Raw genomic sequence first — 18,478 nt, 5'->3', positions numbered from 1 at the left:
CCCCAAAGCAGATGATAAATAGCTGCATCTACGTATGCATTCATGATCTCTTACATATATGCCTTGCTAGAGAAAGAGGCTAAATCCATGATTTAATCTCATGATTCAGGAATGACTTCAGAGCTGTCTAACCTCCTGAACCTATCTGCAAGATACTCCAGCCTTCCAGACAAAGGCTTAATCAGTCACGACTCCTAAGCTGCTGGTCAGTTTGTTGCCTGAATGGACTTTGGACTTCTCACAAAGAAGAAAAAAAAAAATCTCACTTGCCCCTCTTACATAATTACACAAACTATAATGAGTCGGGTATGTGTTAAATAATGCAAAATACCAGCATTTTGTAATGTGTGCTAAATACCTAAATGTTACAGTTCTGTAATAGAGTAAGTATTATTATGGAATAAATAATAGAAATCTTAGTACTTAGGTGCATGTAACATCTACAGTGATGCCCACTGAAGCTGGGTTGCTGTGCTGTAACCTTCAAACATTGAAATAGTCATTGAAAACCTGCCTTTGGCATATGTGCTTTTATATCAGTAATCTGTATTGCATACATTTGGCTGCTTTTAACATCATGCAGTTTTCAATGGCAAAAGGACATACAATATAGTTCATGCATTTTGCAGATGTTACTCAGTTTTTAAACATATCAACTCCGAACATTAGAAGAAAAAAAACATTTTTTATTCCATTGTAGACATTACCAAAGTTCTTAACGCTGAAGGCTGAAATGGTGTTTTAACTTCGTATATATTCTTCTACTGGATATTAGATTTTTTACAGACATGCAATATATCTGAAATATGCATTATGCCAAAACAGACTTTTAGTCTGGCGTAACAAATAAATACAAATAAGGGTTATTATTTCAGTGCATCAGGACAGAACTGTCTCAAGCTGTTGAAGAAAAGAAGGAGAGACTGTTGGCATGATCAGAGTCCTGAGGCAGGAGAAGACTACGATGCCAACGTTTTTGCCCTATTCCTCTGTCTTGGCATTTATCTTCAACTACTGTCAATTTTCAAGATCTCTGCTCCTACCAAAAGTGCAGGCAAAGAATAGGAAATAGAGATAGCCCAGCACCTGTTTCTCTCCACCCGAGTTTCCAAACGTGTGGCGGAAGCCCATTCTGTATGACATTTGAGATCCCTTCCATGCTGAAGCGCTAAAGGTAGTGAAAACATGGCAGAGAAAAAAAAAGGGACAGAGAAAAGTTCAGAAGACTATTAATCAGCATTATCAAGACTATACCAGTAAGACAAATGACAAAGACAAGCTCTAAGGTGTATTTCAGCACATTCTGATTTTCATTCATCACTAAGATTTTATTAATAAAAGGCAAACCTAATAGTATCAGCTATAATGTATATCTACATAAAAACATTAATTACATTTAAACAAATCCTCACACTGCAGACTTTTTTTTATTTTTAAATTTGAGACTTGTGTTTTAAGGTTCGTTGTTTCTTTTTAAATGTACAAAGCAATATTTTTTCAACTTCAATTCATGGTACAAGTTCAGTTCATGGTACAATCTCCTTTATTTTGTGTTTGAGCAATATACTTCTAAAACTACTGATACCATTTTTTTTGAGATTTTAAGCACCTATCAGAAATATTGTTCAGAGGCAATCATTTCAGTTTCTACTTCTTTAAAACATTTATGCCTTCATGCTTCCTTTTCCACAACTGAAGCAACAATTATTTGTCAACTGTATTCCCTATTTTTTGTCATATGATAAAATACACACAATTGGTTCATAAAACATCCATCTTAATTTCAAGCTCCATTACATAGAATCCAGTTGAAGGAAAATTGATATACAATCCAACCACAATTTTCCTCTTGCACTTCGTAATTTTTTCCTTGCAGAAGAAGACAAGTAAAAAAGAACAACTTTAATGTTTAAAGTTAAATATAACATTCAGCAACTGGCAAGAATATAAAAAGAAGAAACTGCCAAGCTGTTGACAGAGAGCAGTATGATGTGCACGCTTCAGCACACTTATCTGAATGTGTATCTTTATGAAGAGGGGGAATAAAATGTGCTGGAATACCATATTCATTTGCTTTCTAAAGCACAATGAGGTCAGTAAATAAAGACACAGATGTTACCAAAAGCTATCTTAACTCTTCCAAGATATCCTGCTTAGAGTAATTGGTATCTTCAAGACCTAAGTATTTTAATTACTCCCTAGCTTGCCCTTGTGAAATAAGCCAAAGTTTTGGAAGTATGAGAAAGCAATTTACCCATAGCCAGTATCAAAAATAATGAACTTTAACCTGTAATTATTAAAATCTAACTAGAGTATCTACAGAAGAATTGATTTTCTCAGAATATAGTAATTTAATCCTATTCCCAAGTACTGTTATTTAAATGAGACTTCATTATAGTTTTAGTGAATGTATTATTAATTTTATTCACAAAAACTCTTCTTCACAAGGTCATCTGAACATACTATTACTTGTATGTGCATTCTTTGCACTTAAAAAAGAAAATGTTGAAGGAAAGAACCTTGAACCTTTGCTTCTGGATGAAGGTTCCCAAATCTATTAATAATAGTGAAGCTGCTTTCAAAAGAACCACACATACTAAGCCTACGGTCTCATTTGGAAGCTAGTTTGCTCAACCCATCTCAGAAGCAATCGGACATGTACATCTTGAAGCAACCAACTTGAGAGTGTCTTGTTTCCGGACCATGTGCATTTATATTTGAAAGCATCATTCAGGACTCTAAACTTGAAACTAACTAAGGTAATAAATCACTTGACTCAAGTTTCAAAACCAAGTACTTTTCTTTTTTGTTAGAATAACACTTTTTTGCTCTTCCATGGCTGAGAACCAAAAAGGAGTACATTTGAACTGTTTCAATTTGCTCTTCCAAAATGATGAAAATTCTGTATTGTTTTCCTGACATACACTTTCCTTCTCAGAGTTCCATTAAAACTTAGCTGTATACACAAAGGATGACTTTTTGATTAGAGTCAGTAAAGATTTTCAAATTTACATAAAATGCTCTTATAGAAGTGATAAAGATTAGTAGAATTCCTTGTGCAGATGCAAGTGTATCAACTAAACATTTTAATTTAGTAAACACTGCCTAGATCTTAATATAATGCTTAATAAAGTCTGTCCACATTGTCTTTCCCTTTCCACAAGTGAAAAAAAAAAAATACAAAAAGTGATCTACCAGTCCAAGAACAGAATGAATGTCAGGACTGTTTTCTGTCAGGACCTGCCTTTCAGACAAGATCAGAACTATCTTTGGGTTACATTGCAGTTATCTTATTCTCATAAGTTTAGAAATAAATTCTGAAGAAGAATGTTTCATTACAGATGTTTATCACTTAAGTTTGAAAAGAAACTTTTGAAGCAAAACTGAAGCATTCTTTCTGGGATTTAGCCAAGACCCCATGCATTAAGCACATTTTCCACATCCTATTGCTTAGAAATCCTAACATCATCATCCCATGTAAAATTACGCTGGACAGATAAGACAGATAAAATTGCATTGACGAGATAATGATCTAATTTCTCATTCTCTACCTCCTATTACTCAAACTCAGTTTGAAAGATGTTTTTGCTTTTGTTGCTATGTTCCGCAAAGAACAAACCAAATTACTTCCTCCATGTACATCTGCATTAAATGTTGGCCTCACGCTGTCTCTCATTGGAGATAACTTTACCACGGGGTTCAGAGGTGCAGGGTAAGACTTATTTTTCTAGCCCCAAATCAACATGATTAATAAATATCTGAGCAGCTACATCAATAACAATACTGATTGTCCTACAAGACTAATAGTAGTACACATATTAAAATTCACTCTAAACCAAAACAGATTAATAAATTTACTTAGTCTGATAATAGAACACAAAGCAGAACATCAAAAGACAACATTTTTTGCAAGAAGGTTATTTTGATTCCAGGCGAATTTGCAAACATCAAAATTCCTTTTCTGAGTATGAGAAGAGTATAGTATAGTATACTAATGCCTTATACAAATTTGAGGAAAAAAACACCTGTGAATGAATGCATGGAAGAAAGTATACCAGTTATCTTCTTCTAATCTAGGACTAATACTTTTCCATAAAGAAAAACAAGTTATTTTGAATGTATAAGCAGTTATAAAAATATTCTTACTGTTCCAGGCATATGACCTCTTTCTTGTTTCCCATTCTGAGGGCTACCATTTTTCAGCTTCTTTTTCTTCTTTGCCGTCTCTTTGTGCTCTCTCTGTTTATTTTGTACTTCAATGAGGACAGAAATGAAGCTGTTTTTCACTTCTTTCTCAAACTCCAGCTCGTCTCGTAGTGCCAACTGCTGTACCAGTTCCTCAGAATAATCCTTAATAGCAGTCTCAATTTCTTCTAGCAGTTCGTTTAACTCAGCAACAGACAATCTTTTTACTCCTATAAATAGTTCATATAAAAAGCAATCCGTCAAGATTTTAAGCATATGAATATGTTCAGGATTGCATGAAAAAAGCACTCTGAAATTTTTCTAAACAAAAAATTCAGTTCTAAAACTGCATAGAACAAAACAATATTCCTAAAGGAATAAACTCATCACACAGGAAACCGGATTAGCAATACGATTTTTAAACTTTCTGTTTATTTCTGAGAAATTAGAGACAATCTGCAAATAGAAAGGGAATGCCATAGTTAAGGAAGCTGAAGTAAGCACTAAACTTACAATACTAATATCTTTGTTATTATTTTCCATTGGCAGTCACTGTTCAAAATAAAAGATCTCCATATTTTCCTACAAAAAAAATCAACAGTTTGACACTGCTGGAATCCTTGGATACAATAATACAGAAACTGTAAACACTCTGTGAGGGAATCTTCTTAGGGATATTGGTAAGGTGTGCAAGCATATTAATAAAAGATCAAACTTTTACAATAAGCTCTTTAGATGCCTTTAGTAGTAAAAAAAAAAAAAAAAAAAAAAACAAGAAACCTCCAAGTTTTCTTTGTCTGGGGATTGTAATCAAAGCATGGCCTTGTATCACCTGAAACAAGGGCCTAGATCAAAAGAGGCTGACAGGTTCATTTCAAGCAAAAATAAGTACTAGTAGTTTTGAGAAAGCACGAGTCTGCATTGGTCAAAGCTACACCAGAAGCCTGTAAAATGATGGTTTAGAAACAAAAACAAACCCTTGAGCTTTGCATTTTAAAGATACCATTTAGTAACACACTACAGACAGTGAATTAGGACCACGAAGAATCTTCTGAGGCTTGCTTGGGTACTCGCTCCTCCAACTACATATGGCGTACGTAGGGAACTATTAAGTCCCAGATGCTGTGTCAAAGGACATCATTTTCATTGGCATTTGAACAATAGATAGTCCTGGTTAAACTGAAGAGTACAATCTATTTAAAGACACTGCATAGGTGTTTGCAATTATTTGGTTATGTTCAAATTTTATGTTCAAAAAAACTGTTGTAAGGAAAAGTGCTCATGGGCAAGTGTTGAAAAATACAGATAAGCCCAGGAACTACAATAAAGTATAGCTCTCAGAAAAAAAAGCATTAAAAAAGGTAGTAGGTGAAATGTTTTTCTCTCTCTTAAATTACAGCAGGGAAAACTAATTGGAGAAAGCTCCTTTTCCCTTACCAAAGGAGACGCGACAAAACCTGTTAGGGCAATTCTCCGGCAATGAGACATTTTTTGGGGGGGGTAGCTTAAGGCCTTAAACTCTGCTAGAATACTATGACAGTACAGTGTGCTAAAGGCTCTAAGTTTCAAGTAGTTTGAACTGTCTACCACCTGTTTAAGCTGTTGCTTAAACTATTCTAAGCATGCAGCGTGCGGGTGATAGCCTCTGTGCCTAACAGCATCTCAGCTGTGTTCGCAGTCATTGCATACCACAGTAGGTCTTAGCACAGCACCAACTTTTTGCAAAGTCAACTATGCTTGTCAGTACTTGCAAATAGCAACATCAACTCAAACATAAGCAGGAGAAAAAAGGTAGATACAGGATTTTCTGGTGTATGGGTGCGCAAAAGACATAATAGGCCCTACAGTCTGTGAAATTGAGAAAAAAATTATATGACTAAATGTAATATGCATTCAGTACAGAGGACAGGATTAAAACATCGGTTGCACCACTGTTTTATTTCATGAAAAAAGAACAGTGAGAACACCAGTGAGGTTCCAACACTTAAGAACCAGCTTCACAGCCTAAAACCAATTGTTCAAACCCAAAAGAGAGGGACAGATTATTCAACTGTAATCCTGACTTATGATTGATCAGTTGTCATGATCAAAGGCTACAGAGGTGCTACATAGAAATTACTCACCTGATACGGGTGAGTGAAAACAGAATAATTCAAATTCAGTAGACTACCTGGACTAAATCTTAGATTTGTACACTAGGGGACTAATCTGTGTAACCAGAATCGTAACTTTCTATTTTTGGACTGTCTTAATACAAGTCTTTCCCCAAGAAAAGAGCAAATACAAACTTTGATTTCTTTCTCTCAGACCTAAAGAATAACACCTCTGACTTGTCCTACAAAAGACATACTCAGTTTCCAGGAAAAACCTGCAAGAAATTTGGAGATATGCAGACTAATTCTGAAGTGACTTCGTACATAAAAAAGGTAGCAAGAGCTTTCCCTAAAACAGTGATCTGAGAGATGTGAAAACAGATTCTGAGAAACTGATGAAGCAAAGTTAAATTATCTGCCAAAGTAACTCAAGGAATTATTTGGTCAAGGCTGACCTTTAATCCATAAAGATGCAACAGAGAAGATGAGCTCCTGAGGCAAAGCAAAATAAATATGATATGGAATAGAAAGCAAGCTTGATTAACTCCAAACCTAAGGACATATGGAACTGTCAGAAGAGCAGGAAGCCCTGCTGAACAAGATACACTTTGCTTTCACATTCCTGAAATTTATGTGTTAAGACAGCTATGAGTCCAACCATGAAAATGGAATCTCCTCCATAAATCTGAAATGTAGCAGAAACTGTAAGTCATGTCACAGAAGGTCAGCCAGTTTCTGAATCACTTGTAGAATTTATACTGCTGACCCAGACTACAGGAAAGAAAGCACCAAACTTTTAAAAGGTCACAGAGTAGTAGGATGTGCTAGCAGATGCGTTCCTATCACCTTCTAAAATAGATTTTGACAAATAAGCAGACGAAACAAATTTCCATCATGAAATTGATTAATCACAGTTTTTTTTCGCAAACAAATCCAAATATTACACTTAAGCTATATATGTAATTACTTCTTTTATAAAAGGAAGAGCAGATTATTTCCTCTGTGTAGAAGATAACACAAAGTTTTTTAATTCTTAAGTTTTCTGAAGAGGAATGGAAAGGGTGGAGAGAGAAATGGTCATGGCTTTAGGTAGGAAAAAAGCAATCGTTTCTTCATTTCAGTGTTACTATGTATCAAGGTAAGTTGCAGTGACTGAAACAGTACCAAAGAAACACCACTTTCTTTTACCTACCACATAGCTTTCAGGAGCTTTAGCTCATCTCATTAAACACCAATAGCACAGTGGCTTCAAGAAAGCATTTCGTTTCAGAATATAATTTAATAAAGTTTAATAAAAATAACACGCTTCTCACATTATCTATGAAAGGCTCTCATCACAGTGAATCAAGCTTCAGTATATTATAAATGTTATAAAGTTTTATTTTATCCTAAATTACGAAAAGTCTTCTATTAATGTTCTAATTCTAGTTTCTCCTTTTGGGAGAATTTAAACATTTTGAAAATATTGTTGGATGCAGAAATTTCGTAAGAATAAGTCACTATAGATCAAGTACATGGCAATCTTACCCATTAAAGTATTTTCAATAGACATAAGAACAAAATACTAAATAAACATCACTTACTCTCTTCATAGCTGTTGTTTGTACTGGATCTCTTGAGTGTCTGAATTTCCTGGGAAAGTAAGGAGAGACGATCGGATTGAGTGGGGCGTTTCATCATCTTCTGGATCAGGTGATTCCTGCATCATTTCCTCTATTTCTTCAATCACCTTCAAAAAAGAAAATCCTTAAGAAAATCCTCACTGCAAGAAGAGAAACAGCCTGCAATTTGAAGCAAATCTATTAAGAGCTTAAGTATTTTTTTACTTTCAATTAGCACAGATGTTGCTGGACAAAACTAATACTGAGACTGGATTCAGAAGAACAAACAAAATCATATTGATATTTCCTCCTCATTCTCTGAGACTATCTTTTCCTGGTGTTTTGGTGATCTCACTACAAGCGGTGTGTTGAAACCATACAGCTATTTCCATACGAAGGTACACAGGGTTCTGCCTAAGAGAATTGAACTGGAATAAGCAAGCTGGACTATCTTTCCAGAGTATTCAGTTGAAGGAAAAACAAAACAAAGTCAATTACATTTTTTTTTATACCCCCAAATTTCACTATACTTTCTAAGCAAAACTGTTGTGTCCTTTTATGGATGCCTCTTTTACAGAAAATTCAGTGTAAATGGAACAAAGATGACATTAAAAAACATCAAACAAAGCCATCTACTACAAATGGAATTCTCTGTTCTCAGCTCTTTAAAGTCTGAGTATTTTTCTCTCCATCTCCTCCAACATGACAAAATCTTCCTGCTAATCTGGTACTTAGATCAGAATGGAAGAGTCCCATGATATGACTATCAGAAGAAATAGTACTAATATTTCCTCAGAGCCATCCAAACTACATCCTCTTTATTATTTTTTTTCTTTATACTATAGGGCATATTATTTGTTCATTCAGATCGGTATTAGTTTATTGTTCTCATAATTGTTTTACCATTAATACGAAATTGCTTCCAGACAAAATGAAAATGTCAGCCAAAACAAGTTCTGAATAACCTGATAATCTGCTGTGCTTATGTGAAGTTTTATGAACTGATCCATCATAACCTGAAGCTGATTCCCTTCCCTAGGGATAAGATCTGAGCCAGACAGAAAGCGTAAGAACAGAAATCCCGCACGTAAAGAACTTATGTTCATTTTTATACTGAAAAGTATGTCTACAGGCTAAATTATTAGCTGAATAAATAACAGATCAAATTCTGCAAGTTTAACAGCTATAGACATTGTTCAGATCCACCTCGCAGTAAAAAAAGAGCCAAGACAGCTCAAGCAATCCCAGCTCTTGTACTCTCAGTAACCATGCTCATGAGAATTCAAAGATAACCACTGAAATAACAAGAACATCCACTCTTGCATTTGCTTACTTAAGCAGGATCTTAGTGGACAGACATTAACCTCACTCAAAAGAGCAATTCTCAAGAGAGCTTAAAACTGTGGATTTGTAACAGAAGCCTTCAGTCACCAAGTAATTCAAATGCTTAGTAGAAAAAGTGTTGATCTGCCCTCACATTAGGCAAAAGCTTCAGAGAATTCTCAGTAACCGCAAAGCCATATGTGGATATGAATGTCCATGCTGTCAGGCCGGAAAACTACAAACATCATAACAATACCACCATTTTGAAAATATTTTGGCTTCTTAATCCATATATTTAGTTTAGTAGTATTTCTGACTAATTCATGATAAGAAGGGTATAAAGATTTCAAAAACCCTGACTATCAACATCACCTGAAGAACCAGAAGTTTTTCAAATCTGAATGATGTAACAGTATCTCACACATTATTACAACTCTAATAAAAGAACAATTAAGAAGCTTAGCCATTGTAAACAGCAAGGAAGAAGAACAAAAAGATAACTACAGACGAAAAGAAAGTACTACAAGAACAACAGTGTCTTTGCTGAACACTTTACCTGTTCTGCTGTGAATAGTGGTTCGTCATTGATGCAGGAAACAATGATAGAATGCATATCCAACTGTTCCCTCAGCTCTTCGTCATCTGACAGGTCAAGGTTTAAGTTATCATTTACCTAGAAAGCATGAAAATTTGTATTTTTATATAAATCTAACACACATGCACATTTATATGTATAAATATGTGTATACAAATAAAAAAGGGAATCTAATACTGAGTTTCACACAAACAAAACATATTCCTTGCCCGTAATAATGGAATCAGTGATTCTTGCTGTCAAGTACCTGGAAACTGAAATGCCTTAATAACTGAAATCAAAACTGTAAATGTAGAAAGTTAAAATAGCTGTCACTTTTGAAAGATGAAAAAACCCTCAGCATTTAAAGACCTTGTACACAACGACACACATTTATTTCCAGGGAAAGCTGTCAATCCAATGTAGGTATTTAAATCAGGCAGTTGTCTTAAACGAAGACACAGGTTTCAGTGTGGGGGAGGAAAGCTACATGTATATCTAATATTACACAAATCTGTTATTTTGTGTGCTTTTACAGTTCTACTTTTTCACATAATGAAATAAACTTTTTTTTGTTGTTTTAGAAATAGAACATGTTTATTTAAGTCTGCGCCTTAATCAGTCAGGTATATTTTACTCTCCCACTGACATATTACAGCTTATTTACAAAGTGGTTTGTTTTTTCTGCATTTTATCTGTTACTGGATTCCAGCCAAACCAGCCTAGAAAAGCTAAAGTCATCCGAAAACACACACTTTGTATTCCTTCAGACATCAGAAGGAAGTCAGATGTCCAATTTTGTCCAGAATCTGGAATAACAATGCAGTGACAGGGCTCCACTAAGAATCTTTGTTCACCTACCATGTGGATACATTTAAGTTTTGTCATTCTTTAATGTCTGCAGTCCTGAAATGGTTAACAACTATGAGATAGTAAGCAAGGATAACATCATAGCTAGAAGGAGGTCAGTTCCTCCTTCCTGCCATCACCAGAAACAATACCGTGAAAGACTACTAGAATATATTCTGATAATATAGGCTAATAAACTACCTAAACCAGCCCAAGCTACAGCTGATGCCCAAAGGACCACCCAGCCACTCTCCATGCCTGTTTCTGTCCTCACACTCATACTCATTGTGCTGGCAGTAACGTTTTTTGCAATTGAGGGAAAGATCTGTCTAAAAGTAATCTAACAAATATTCTAAACAAGCAATTGTGCAATCCTGTTCCTTGTACCGCTGTACAAGACTTCCACCTAGCTGCTCCTTTCACTGTCAGAGCCATACAAAAATATTCACAGGTCTGTGATGTCAACCAACAAAGATCTGATGAATCAGCCTCATTCACCTGACGTTTTTTCTTCCTAGAACAGGAAGAGAAATACCTCAAGCACAAGTCCAATGGCATATTATTAGTTTCAAATGCATCAAGGAAATGTTGCTTAACTGTTAGCATTCAGTGTAAGGAAGTTAAAACAAGCTACTAGCTGGCCCATATGTGCTGTCATATATCCAGAAATACTGCTGAAACAGACAAGTAGAAAAAAAAAAAGCGTGCTGAATGCTTCCAAACAGATGGGATTTACACATCAAAAAACATGCCAGGTGGAGTGAAAGCTGAAAAAACTTGAGCTATATTTAATTCATAAACTAAAATTTCCTCTACCGGCAGCATACCTAAGATTCTTTCTAATTCATCAAACCAACTTTACACTCATGTAGTTCCATCATAATTTCCCACAAAATTTACAAAAAATATATTAAATATTTTATATTGTAACTAGTTCCTTATCAAGAAGGCCATCAGTCTTTCAGTCCATCTTTTCAGTCACATAATACAATTACAGCACATGGGGATGCAATTGATTTTAACTTTAAATGTAAGGATCTAATTACTCCGAAACCACTTAGACAATCTGAGCACTCTATTAATAAAAATTAGAATAAACACAATTCAAAATCAAGAGATGATCATCAGACTCAGAGAAAGACAAAGTGAGTTCCACATTGCCATCTTCCCCTGAAGAACTCCTAAGAGTCAGTTTTCTTCTGATATCCTTTTCACCAGAACAGTAACTACTGCTGTTATAGTAAAATATAGCTGTCGATTTCTAATCGAAATCAAAGCATTAATCTATTCTCACGTTACACACCAAGGTATTTTTACAACATAATTCAACTTCACCACGTTTAAAGATAAACAACTCATTTCCTCAGAAGACCTGAGAGATGAGAACTCTTCCTAGCTTTTCTTACCAAAGTGTTTTAATCCACTTTTAAGAAGATCAGAGGACAAACCCTTCTATAAACATTGCTCAAGCTCTTCTTTCTCTAGAAAACCATTTCACTTGTTAAATAAGAAAAACAAAACAAAGCATTACATTTCAGTGACGCCTGGGTTGTCTTTTCTGTTAAAGAATCTACTTCAGTCTCCACCTGACTGCAGAATGAGATCAACTTTGAAAAAGTCCACAATGGATTTACTAAATCAGAATACTCCCTTTTCTCCTCCCTTACCCAGAACACTGTTCAAGATAAAACAGATAGGAGAAAGATGAGAAATCATTCCACATAAATGTTACCTCTCATGCTCTGATCTAATTAACGTTGGCCTCTAATAAACATCCATCTAACCCTGTATTATTCCAACCCAAACAGAAGCAAACATACATCAATGACTGTTTGTCTATTAGTTTTTTTAAAAACCTCATGTCTAATGTCAAGCAAAATATTTTAAGCTATTTAATAGCAACACTCCTTTATACAAAAGCAAATTGCTTTATTTTCCAGCTGAGTATAAAAGATCCAAGAAGGGGTATTTTTACTGATCAGAACTTACCCCTTTTTCTGAAAGATTCAGCGTTGGCAAGTGCAAAGCTCTGGTGTGGGAAGATTTCCAGTCAACTGGCATTACATTACCATAATTATCAGTCAAGGCATTCCAGATCCTGGAGAGAAGAATAAAAATGAAGATGCAGAACTTAAAACAATAACTGATCGGCAGTAACCGTATCTGTAATGATAATATATTTCAATCAATGACTACTAAACATTCATCTGCAAGTTACTGACAATATTTTTTATCAAGTTCTGAAGTCAAGTGACAATGGTTTTTAATAAACCCCATTTAGTTCTCATTTTAAATGTAAAATTTATGCACAGCAGTAATATAAAGCAAGGTAACAAAGAGACAGCCTCATTGCTAATTATATAACTATACTCAAAATCTTCCTGGGGAGTGGGCAAACCCTCCCCTAAGGAAATTTGATCTCAGCTATAAATTCTTTTCCTAGTGTTGCTCTCGTTTTCCTCGCATTTTGCGATTTAAAATTGGGAATTAGCAGAATAGCAACTAGCTGAATAGCAACATCTGAGCCAAACTTCTATTTTTATGGCTTGCTTTAGCTACTTTTATCATACTTTTTTTCCCTCTCTCTGTTTATCACTGAATAATGAACATGCAGAACTTATGCTAAAATTTTACAGTAATTTTGTTTTATCTAGAACTACTCTCGCTGATCCCAGTCCATCACTCTTGTTCACAGTTGATCTTAATCATGTCTACAGTATACAATGGACTCTAGGCTTGCAAATGCCATCCTGTTCTGGTACACCAGTTGAGATTTTGAAACTGAGCAGCCCCATCAGAAGGTCATCTCAAGTCAGCTAACAAACCCTGCCTCTAACCCTGCCAACAGCAACACGCTGTTGATGCGTGTTTGGAGCGGTTGCCTAGCTAGGATCACAGGAGGTCAGAGGAATGCCTGAGCCAGAGACAGAAGGGCAGACAGAGTCTCCTGCTGTACAACATCTCTGATTCACAGCTCTGTGTACTTACCTCACTGTTTATACCAGACACCCAGTCATTTGCTGAGTGGCTTTTTTTTTTTCCACCCTTTTCTTGGAACGAGACATATAATTTAGTTACCTCAAAGTAACAGAAAAGCTGCAGTGTGACTGTATAATGAAGACAGTGTTTCTAATGATTCTATGATTGTATAATGAAGACAAGCTAACAGTGAAATTTACTATAAAAGAGAATATAAGTACTAGTAAAATAAAAACAGGAAGGCAGCAGAGGTCAGAAGTGGTCTATTGCTGGGGGTAGACAGCAATTATCACAGTCGCAACTCGGCGATCCCGTCCTCTACCTGCTTTCCATCCCTCCCCCGTTCAGCCCCCAGCGGTGAAGCAGAGCAGCGGGCGGGCGGCAAGCAGCCGAAGGCACAGCACCGCCAGCCGCTCCGCCTGCCGGAGCGGTCCCGTCTGGGGCGAGGGACACCCACCCACGGGGCCGCAGGCACAGGCGGCTCCAGGACCCAAAACCAAAGGGCTCCCTCCCAAGGCAGCGGCAAGGCCGGGCCCCGAGGCCAGGACGAGCCGCAGAGCGCCCTGCCCTGCCAGCCCCACGTCCCCGCTGTCCCCTCAGGCCGGGCCGGGCCTCCCCGGGCACCGCCGCTCCCCTCTGTCTGTCTGTCTGTCTGTCTGTCCGTCCCTCCGTCCCCTCGTCCGCACTCACTCGTCGTCCTGCAGGGCGCTCTGCTCCGTGAGGGGCCGCAGCGGAACGCGGCTCTCGCCGCCGCCGCCGCCAGCCCGGGCCTGCGGGGGCTGGAAGCAGAGGGACAGCCTCGCCCCCAGATCCCCCCCGGCCCAGCCGCTTTTGTCGCGGGCGGCCTCGGGAGCGCCGCCAGCCTGCGGGGGCTGGAAGCCGGAGAAGTCCTGCCAGTCGCCCGGGTCCCGCTGCGAGGCCGCCGCCGCCATCGCGGCACCTGGAGACACCCCCCTCCCGCCGCCGGCTGCGCGCCCCCGGCCGTGCGCGCTCCCAGCGCCTCCCGCAGCTCCGGGGGCGGGAGGGGGAAGGAGGAGGCGCGTGACGGGACAGGGCTGCCCAACGGCCGCTCCCAACGGCCGCAGGGGGCGGAGCGCGGCGCGCGCGACCCGTTGGCGGCGGAAGGCGGCGTCGCGGGGCAGCGCACGGCACGACCGGCGGCGCTGGGGCCGCCCGTCACCTCCGGCGCGGTGCCCGTTGCCCTCCGGGCTGGAGGCGGGGACCTTCGCACCTAGTAGCCTACCCTGAGGCGGTGTGGGGATAGGGATCCGCCTCCAGGGCAGGTGGCAGCTCCTGCGGGTGCCGGTCGGCGGAAGCGGAGGTGTTTTAAGGGACACTGTCCTACTTTTGTAAAAAAGTAAAAATGGCCAGTCGCTGCTTAATTTCATCGTTGGACTTCGGATGTGTAGAATCACAGAATCATTAAGGTTGGAAAAGTGCTCCAAGATCATCTGGTCCAACCATCACCGTATTACCACTATCACCTAACTAAACCATGTCCCAAAGCACCAGGTCCAACCTTTCCTTAAACACCCTCAGGGACGATGACTCCACCACCTCCCTGGGCAACCCATTCCGATGCTTAACCACTCTTTCTGAGAAGAAATGTCTCCTCATTTCCAAACTGAACCTCCCCTGGCGCAACTTGAGACCATTCCCTCTAGTCCTATAACTAGTTATCTGCGAGAAGAGGCTGACCCCCAGCTCCCCACAACTAAGTGAGCATCTTCGACTTGTGCAAGCAAAGAGGCCGCCACAGGAAAGCCCTGAGGCTGCAGTAGGCCCTCACGAGCACTGGGAACATTGGAACCTTGTAACTGAAGCACCGGGGGGGGGGCTTTTGGCTATTATGTTTCCCCCAGTTTGGCTGCCTACCCAGCATATAACTTCTGGAGATACTTGTTTTATATTAGCAGAGTCACTCTAGTGCCCACCTTTTGCTATCTTTACATTGTGTCTTTATGAGCAATAGCTTATCATTTTTTTTATTTTTATTTTTTAAGTCTACTACTTTTATATTCCTCTGCAAACTTTTGGTATCCCAAAGTGTATTGTGTTCAGTTCTGGGCCCCTACCAGATGGGTATTGAGTGGCTCAAGCATGTGCAGAGAAGACCAATGAAGCTGGTGAAGGGAGAAGAAAGCAAGACTTGTGAGGAAGGAGCAGCTGAGGGAACTGGGGCTGTTCAGTCTGGAGAGGAGGAGGCTATGAGGAGACCTCATCACACTCTACAACTGCCTGAAAGGAGCTTCCACTGAGGAGTGTGTTGGCCTCTTCTCTTAGGTGACAAGGGATGGGATGTGAGGAAGCAGCCTCCAGTCATGCCAGGGGAGGTTTAGATTGGATATCGTGAAGAATTTATTATCGTGAAGAATTATTAGAAAGGGTAGGATAGGCATCTGAACAGGCTGTCCAGGGACATGGTGGTGTCCCAGCCCTGGAGGTATTCAAGAGCCATGGGGACGTGACAGGGTTTGGTGATAGGACATGTTAGGTCAGGTTGATGGTTGAGCTAGATCTTGAAGGTCTTTTCCAATGTAGATGATTCAATGATTCGGAGTTTCTCTGCTAACCTTCCTTTGTTTTGAGCCTTAAGTTTTTCATTCTTCCCACCTGATGTTTGAAAAGAGACATGGCAGGCGGAAAAAATAATTCCCTGTTAAGCATTTTTGTGTCATTCAGGTAAAGACCTTTGTCTTATCCTGCTCAGTTACAGCTTTTTCAACCTGTCAAGCCCTAGTCTGTATGGGCATTCCAAATACAATCCTTTCTGATGCTGGTAGTAGGGCAAAGGAGGTCAGGACTGCTTAGAGTGTTCAAATGTGGCTGCACCATCATTTTACACATTAGCATACAGTTGTTTCATGTTCTGTTCACATGAAAAATCCAAATGTTTGTCAGCGACAGTCTTCCACAGACATAACAGGATGGAACAAAAATGCTAGAACAGTTAACTAGAAAGGGAAATTACTGGAAATTTAGCAGATAGAAATATAAAGGGATGACCAAAAATAACAATCTGTCCTAGTCAAAGTCATTTATGGGCTTTGCAATAACTATAATTACTTGGGCATTTTAGATTATTAAAGCCAGCTTTCTAAGAACATGGACTCATTTTCAAGTAGCAATCAAAACAGTAAATATGATGCTAGTTCTAGGATGTACCACATTTAAACAATGAGGACTTTTTCTGTTCTTTTGGCCTTGACATCAAAAAGATAGAATAGAATAAGAACGACAAACAATGGCAAGATTGGCCAAAAGGTGTGGAACAGCTCTTGGGCTTTTTAGAAAAAAAATGAAGATGCAGGTCTCTCAGTTAATGGGTGATATGTAAATGATGATCCACTGCTTCTTTGAATGCATAAAGTAAAGGGTATGAAATAAAACCATCAAGGGGGTAGGATCAAAGAAAGAAAATGAGGCCATTCTTTCCACACAGGAAGTAGTTAAGATGAAAAACTCCTTCTCTCAGAAAGATACATACCAGAACTTTACATCAATTCTATTAACTTACAAATTAATAGAAGGAGAAACTAAACAAAACAAAACAGAACAAAAAACCACAACATTATAGGCTAATAAGTAAATGAATAATCTGTGAACCAGGAACTCCTTGAAGTGCCAATTATGTTTCCCAAGACCTTTTAATGACAGGACAAGGGGGGAATGATTTTAGACTAAAAAAGAGAGATTTAGATTAGGGATTAGGAGGAAATTCTTCACTCAGAGTGTGGTGAGGCATTGGAACAGGTTGCCCAGGGAGGTTGTGGATGCCCCACCCCGGAGGTTTCCACCAGTCATAGAATCATTAAGGTTGGAAAAGAACTCCGAGATCATCTGGTCCAACTGTCCCCCTACCACCAATGTCACCCACTAACCCATGCCCCTAAGCAGCAGGTCCAACCTTTCCTTAAATACCCTCAGGGATGGTGACTCCACCTGGGCAACCCGTTCCAATGCCTGACTACTCTTTCTGAGAAGAAATGCCTCCTAATTTCCAACCTAAACCTCCCCTGGTGCAACTTGAGGCCATTCCCTCTAATCCTATGACTAGTTATCTGCGAGAAGAGGCTGACCCCCAGCTCCCCACACGTTTCTTTCAGGTAGTTGTAGAGAGCAATAAGGTCTCCCCTGAGCCTCCTCTTCTCCAGACTAAACAACCCCAGTTCCCTCAGCCGCTACTCAAAGCACTTGTGTTCCAGGCCCTTCACCTTCACCAGCTTCGTAGTCCTTCTCTGGACACACTCCAGAAGGCCTTGACGTCCTTCTTGTACTGAGGGGCCCAAAACTGAACACAGTACTCGAGGTGCGGCCTCACCAGAGCAGAGTACAAGGAGACGATCACCTCCCCATTCCTGCAGGCTACACTATTATTCAAGGCCAGGTTAGATGAGGCCTTGGGCAACCTGATCTAGTGGGAGGTGTCCCTGCCCATGGCAGGGAGGTTGGAACCAGAGGATCTTTAATGTCCCTTCCAACCAGAGTCATTCTATGATTCTATAGGACCTCTTGTCACAGCACTGTAGGATTGTTTGTGGCTGTCTGTTACAGGTATGACTAGACCAGATGGACTCAGTGTCAGGGCAGAGGCCTAACTGTGTGCTTGATGGATTGTGCTTTACGGAATGCTGAAACTATTTGGAATTCCACGAACCCCTCCAATGCAAAAATTCTTCAGTGCAAACCCCAGAATATTCGGTAACCGCAAACTGCCCTTTACCCACCGTATTTTCTGAACTGTTCTGATATAAGGTCAGCATGACAATCATATGACTTCCTACTCAAAGGGAAAAAAAAAACACCTCACCATAATATAAAGATATAAACTGTCTCAAATAAATATGAAGATTTAAGAACACGTACATCAGTAG

The 18,478-nt window shown here is 39.2% G+C and overlaps 1 protein-coding gene across 1 annotated transcript in view; it reads right to left on the bottom strand.

Annotated features, from left to right (window-relative positions):
• Nucleotides 1-14,673, bottom strand: part of FEZ2 (fasciculation and elongation protein zeta 2) — a 29,499-nt gene extending 14,826 nt beyond the window's left edge. Inside the window, 8 exon segments of the mRNA XM_040552439.1 lie at nucleotides 1,087-1,128; nucleotides 1,130-1,168; nucleotides 4,147-4,415; nucleotides 7,862-7,946; nucleotides 7,948-8,007; nucleotides 9,759-9,875; nucleotides 12,615-12,723; nucleotides 14,295-14,673. Of these exon segments, the coding sequence (XP_040408373.1) occupies nucleotides 1,087-1,128; nucleotides 1,130-1,168; nucleotides 4,147-4,415; nucleotides 7,862-7,946; nucleotides 7,948-8,007; nucleotides 9,759-9,875; nucleotides 12,615-12,723; nucleotides 14,295-14,536 (963 nt within the window). The 5' untranslated portion in view covers nucleotides 14,537-14,673.
• Between the last annotated feature and the right edge of the window lie 3,805 nt (nucleotides 14,674-18,478).

This window comes from Cygnus olor, chromosome 3, assembly GCF_009769625.2.
Source record: "Cygnus olor isolate bCygOlo1 chromosome 3, bCygOlo1.pri.v2, whole genome shotgun sequence".
NCBI classification, from domain to species: Eukaryota; Metazoa; Chordata; class Aves; order Anseriformes; family Anatidae; genus Cygnus; species Cygnus olor.
The sequence above is the reverse complement of the archived record's forward strand: the minus strand, read 5'-3'. Positions and strand labels throughout refer to the sequence as shown.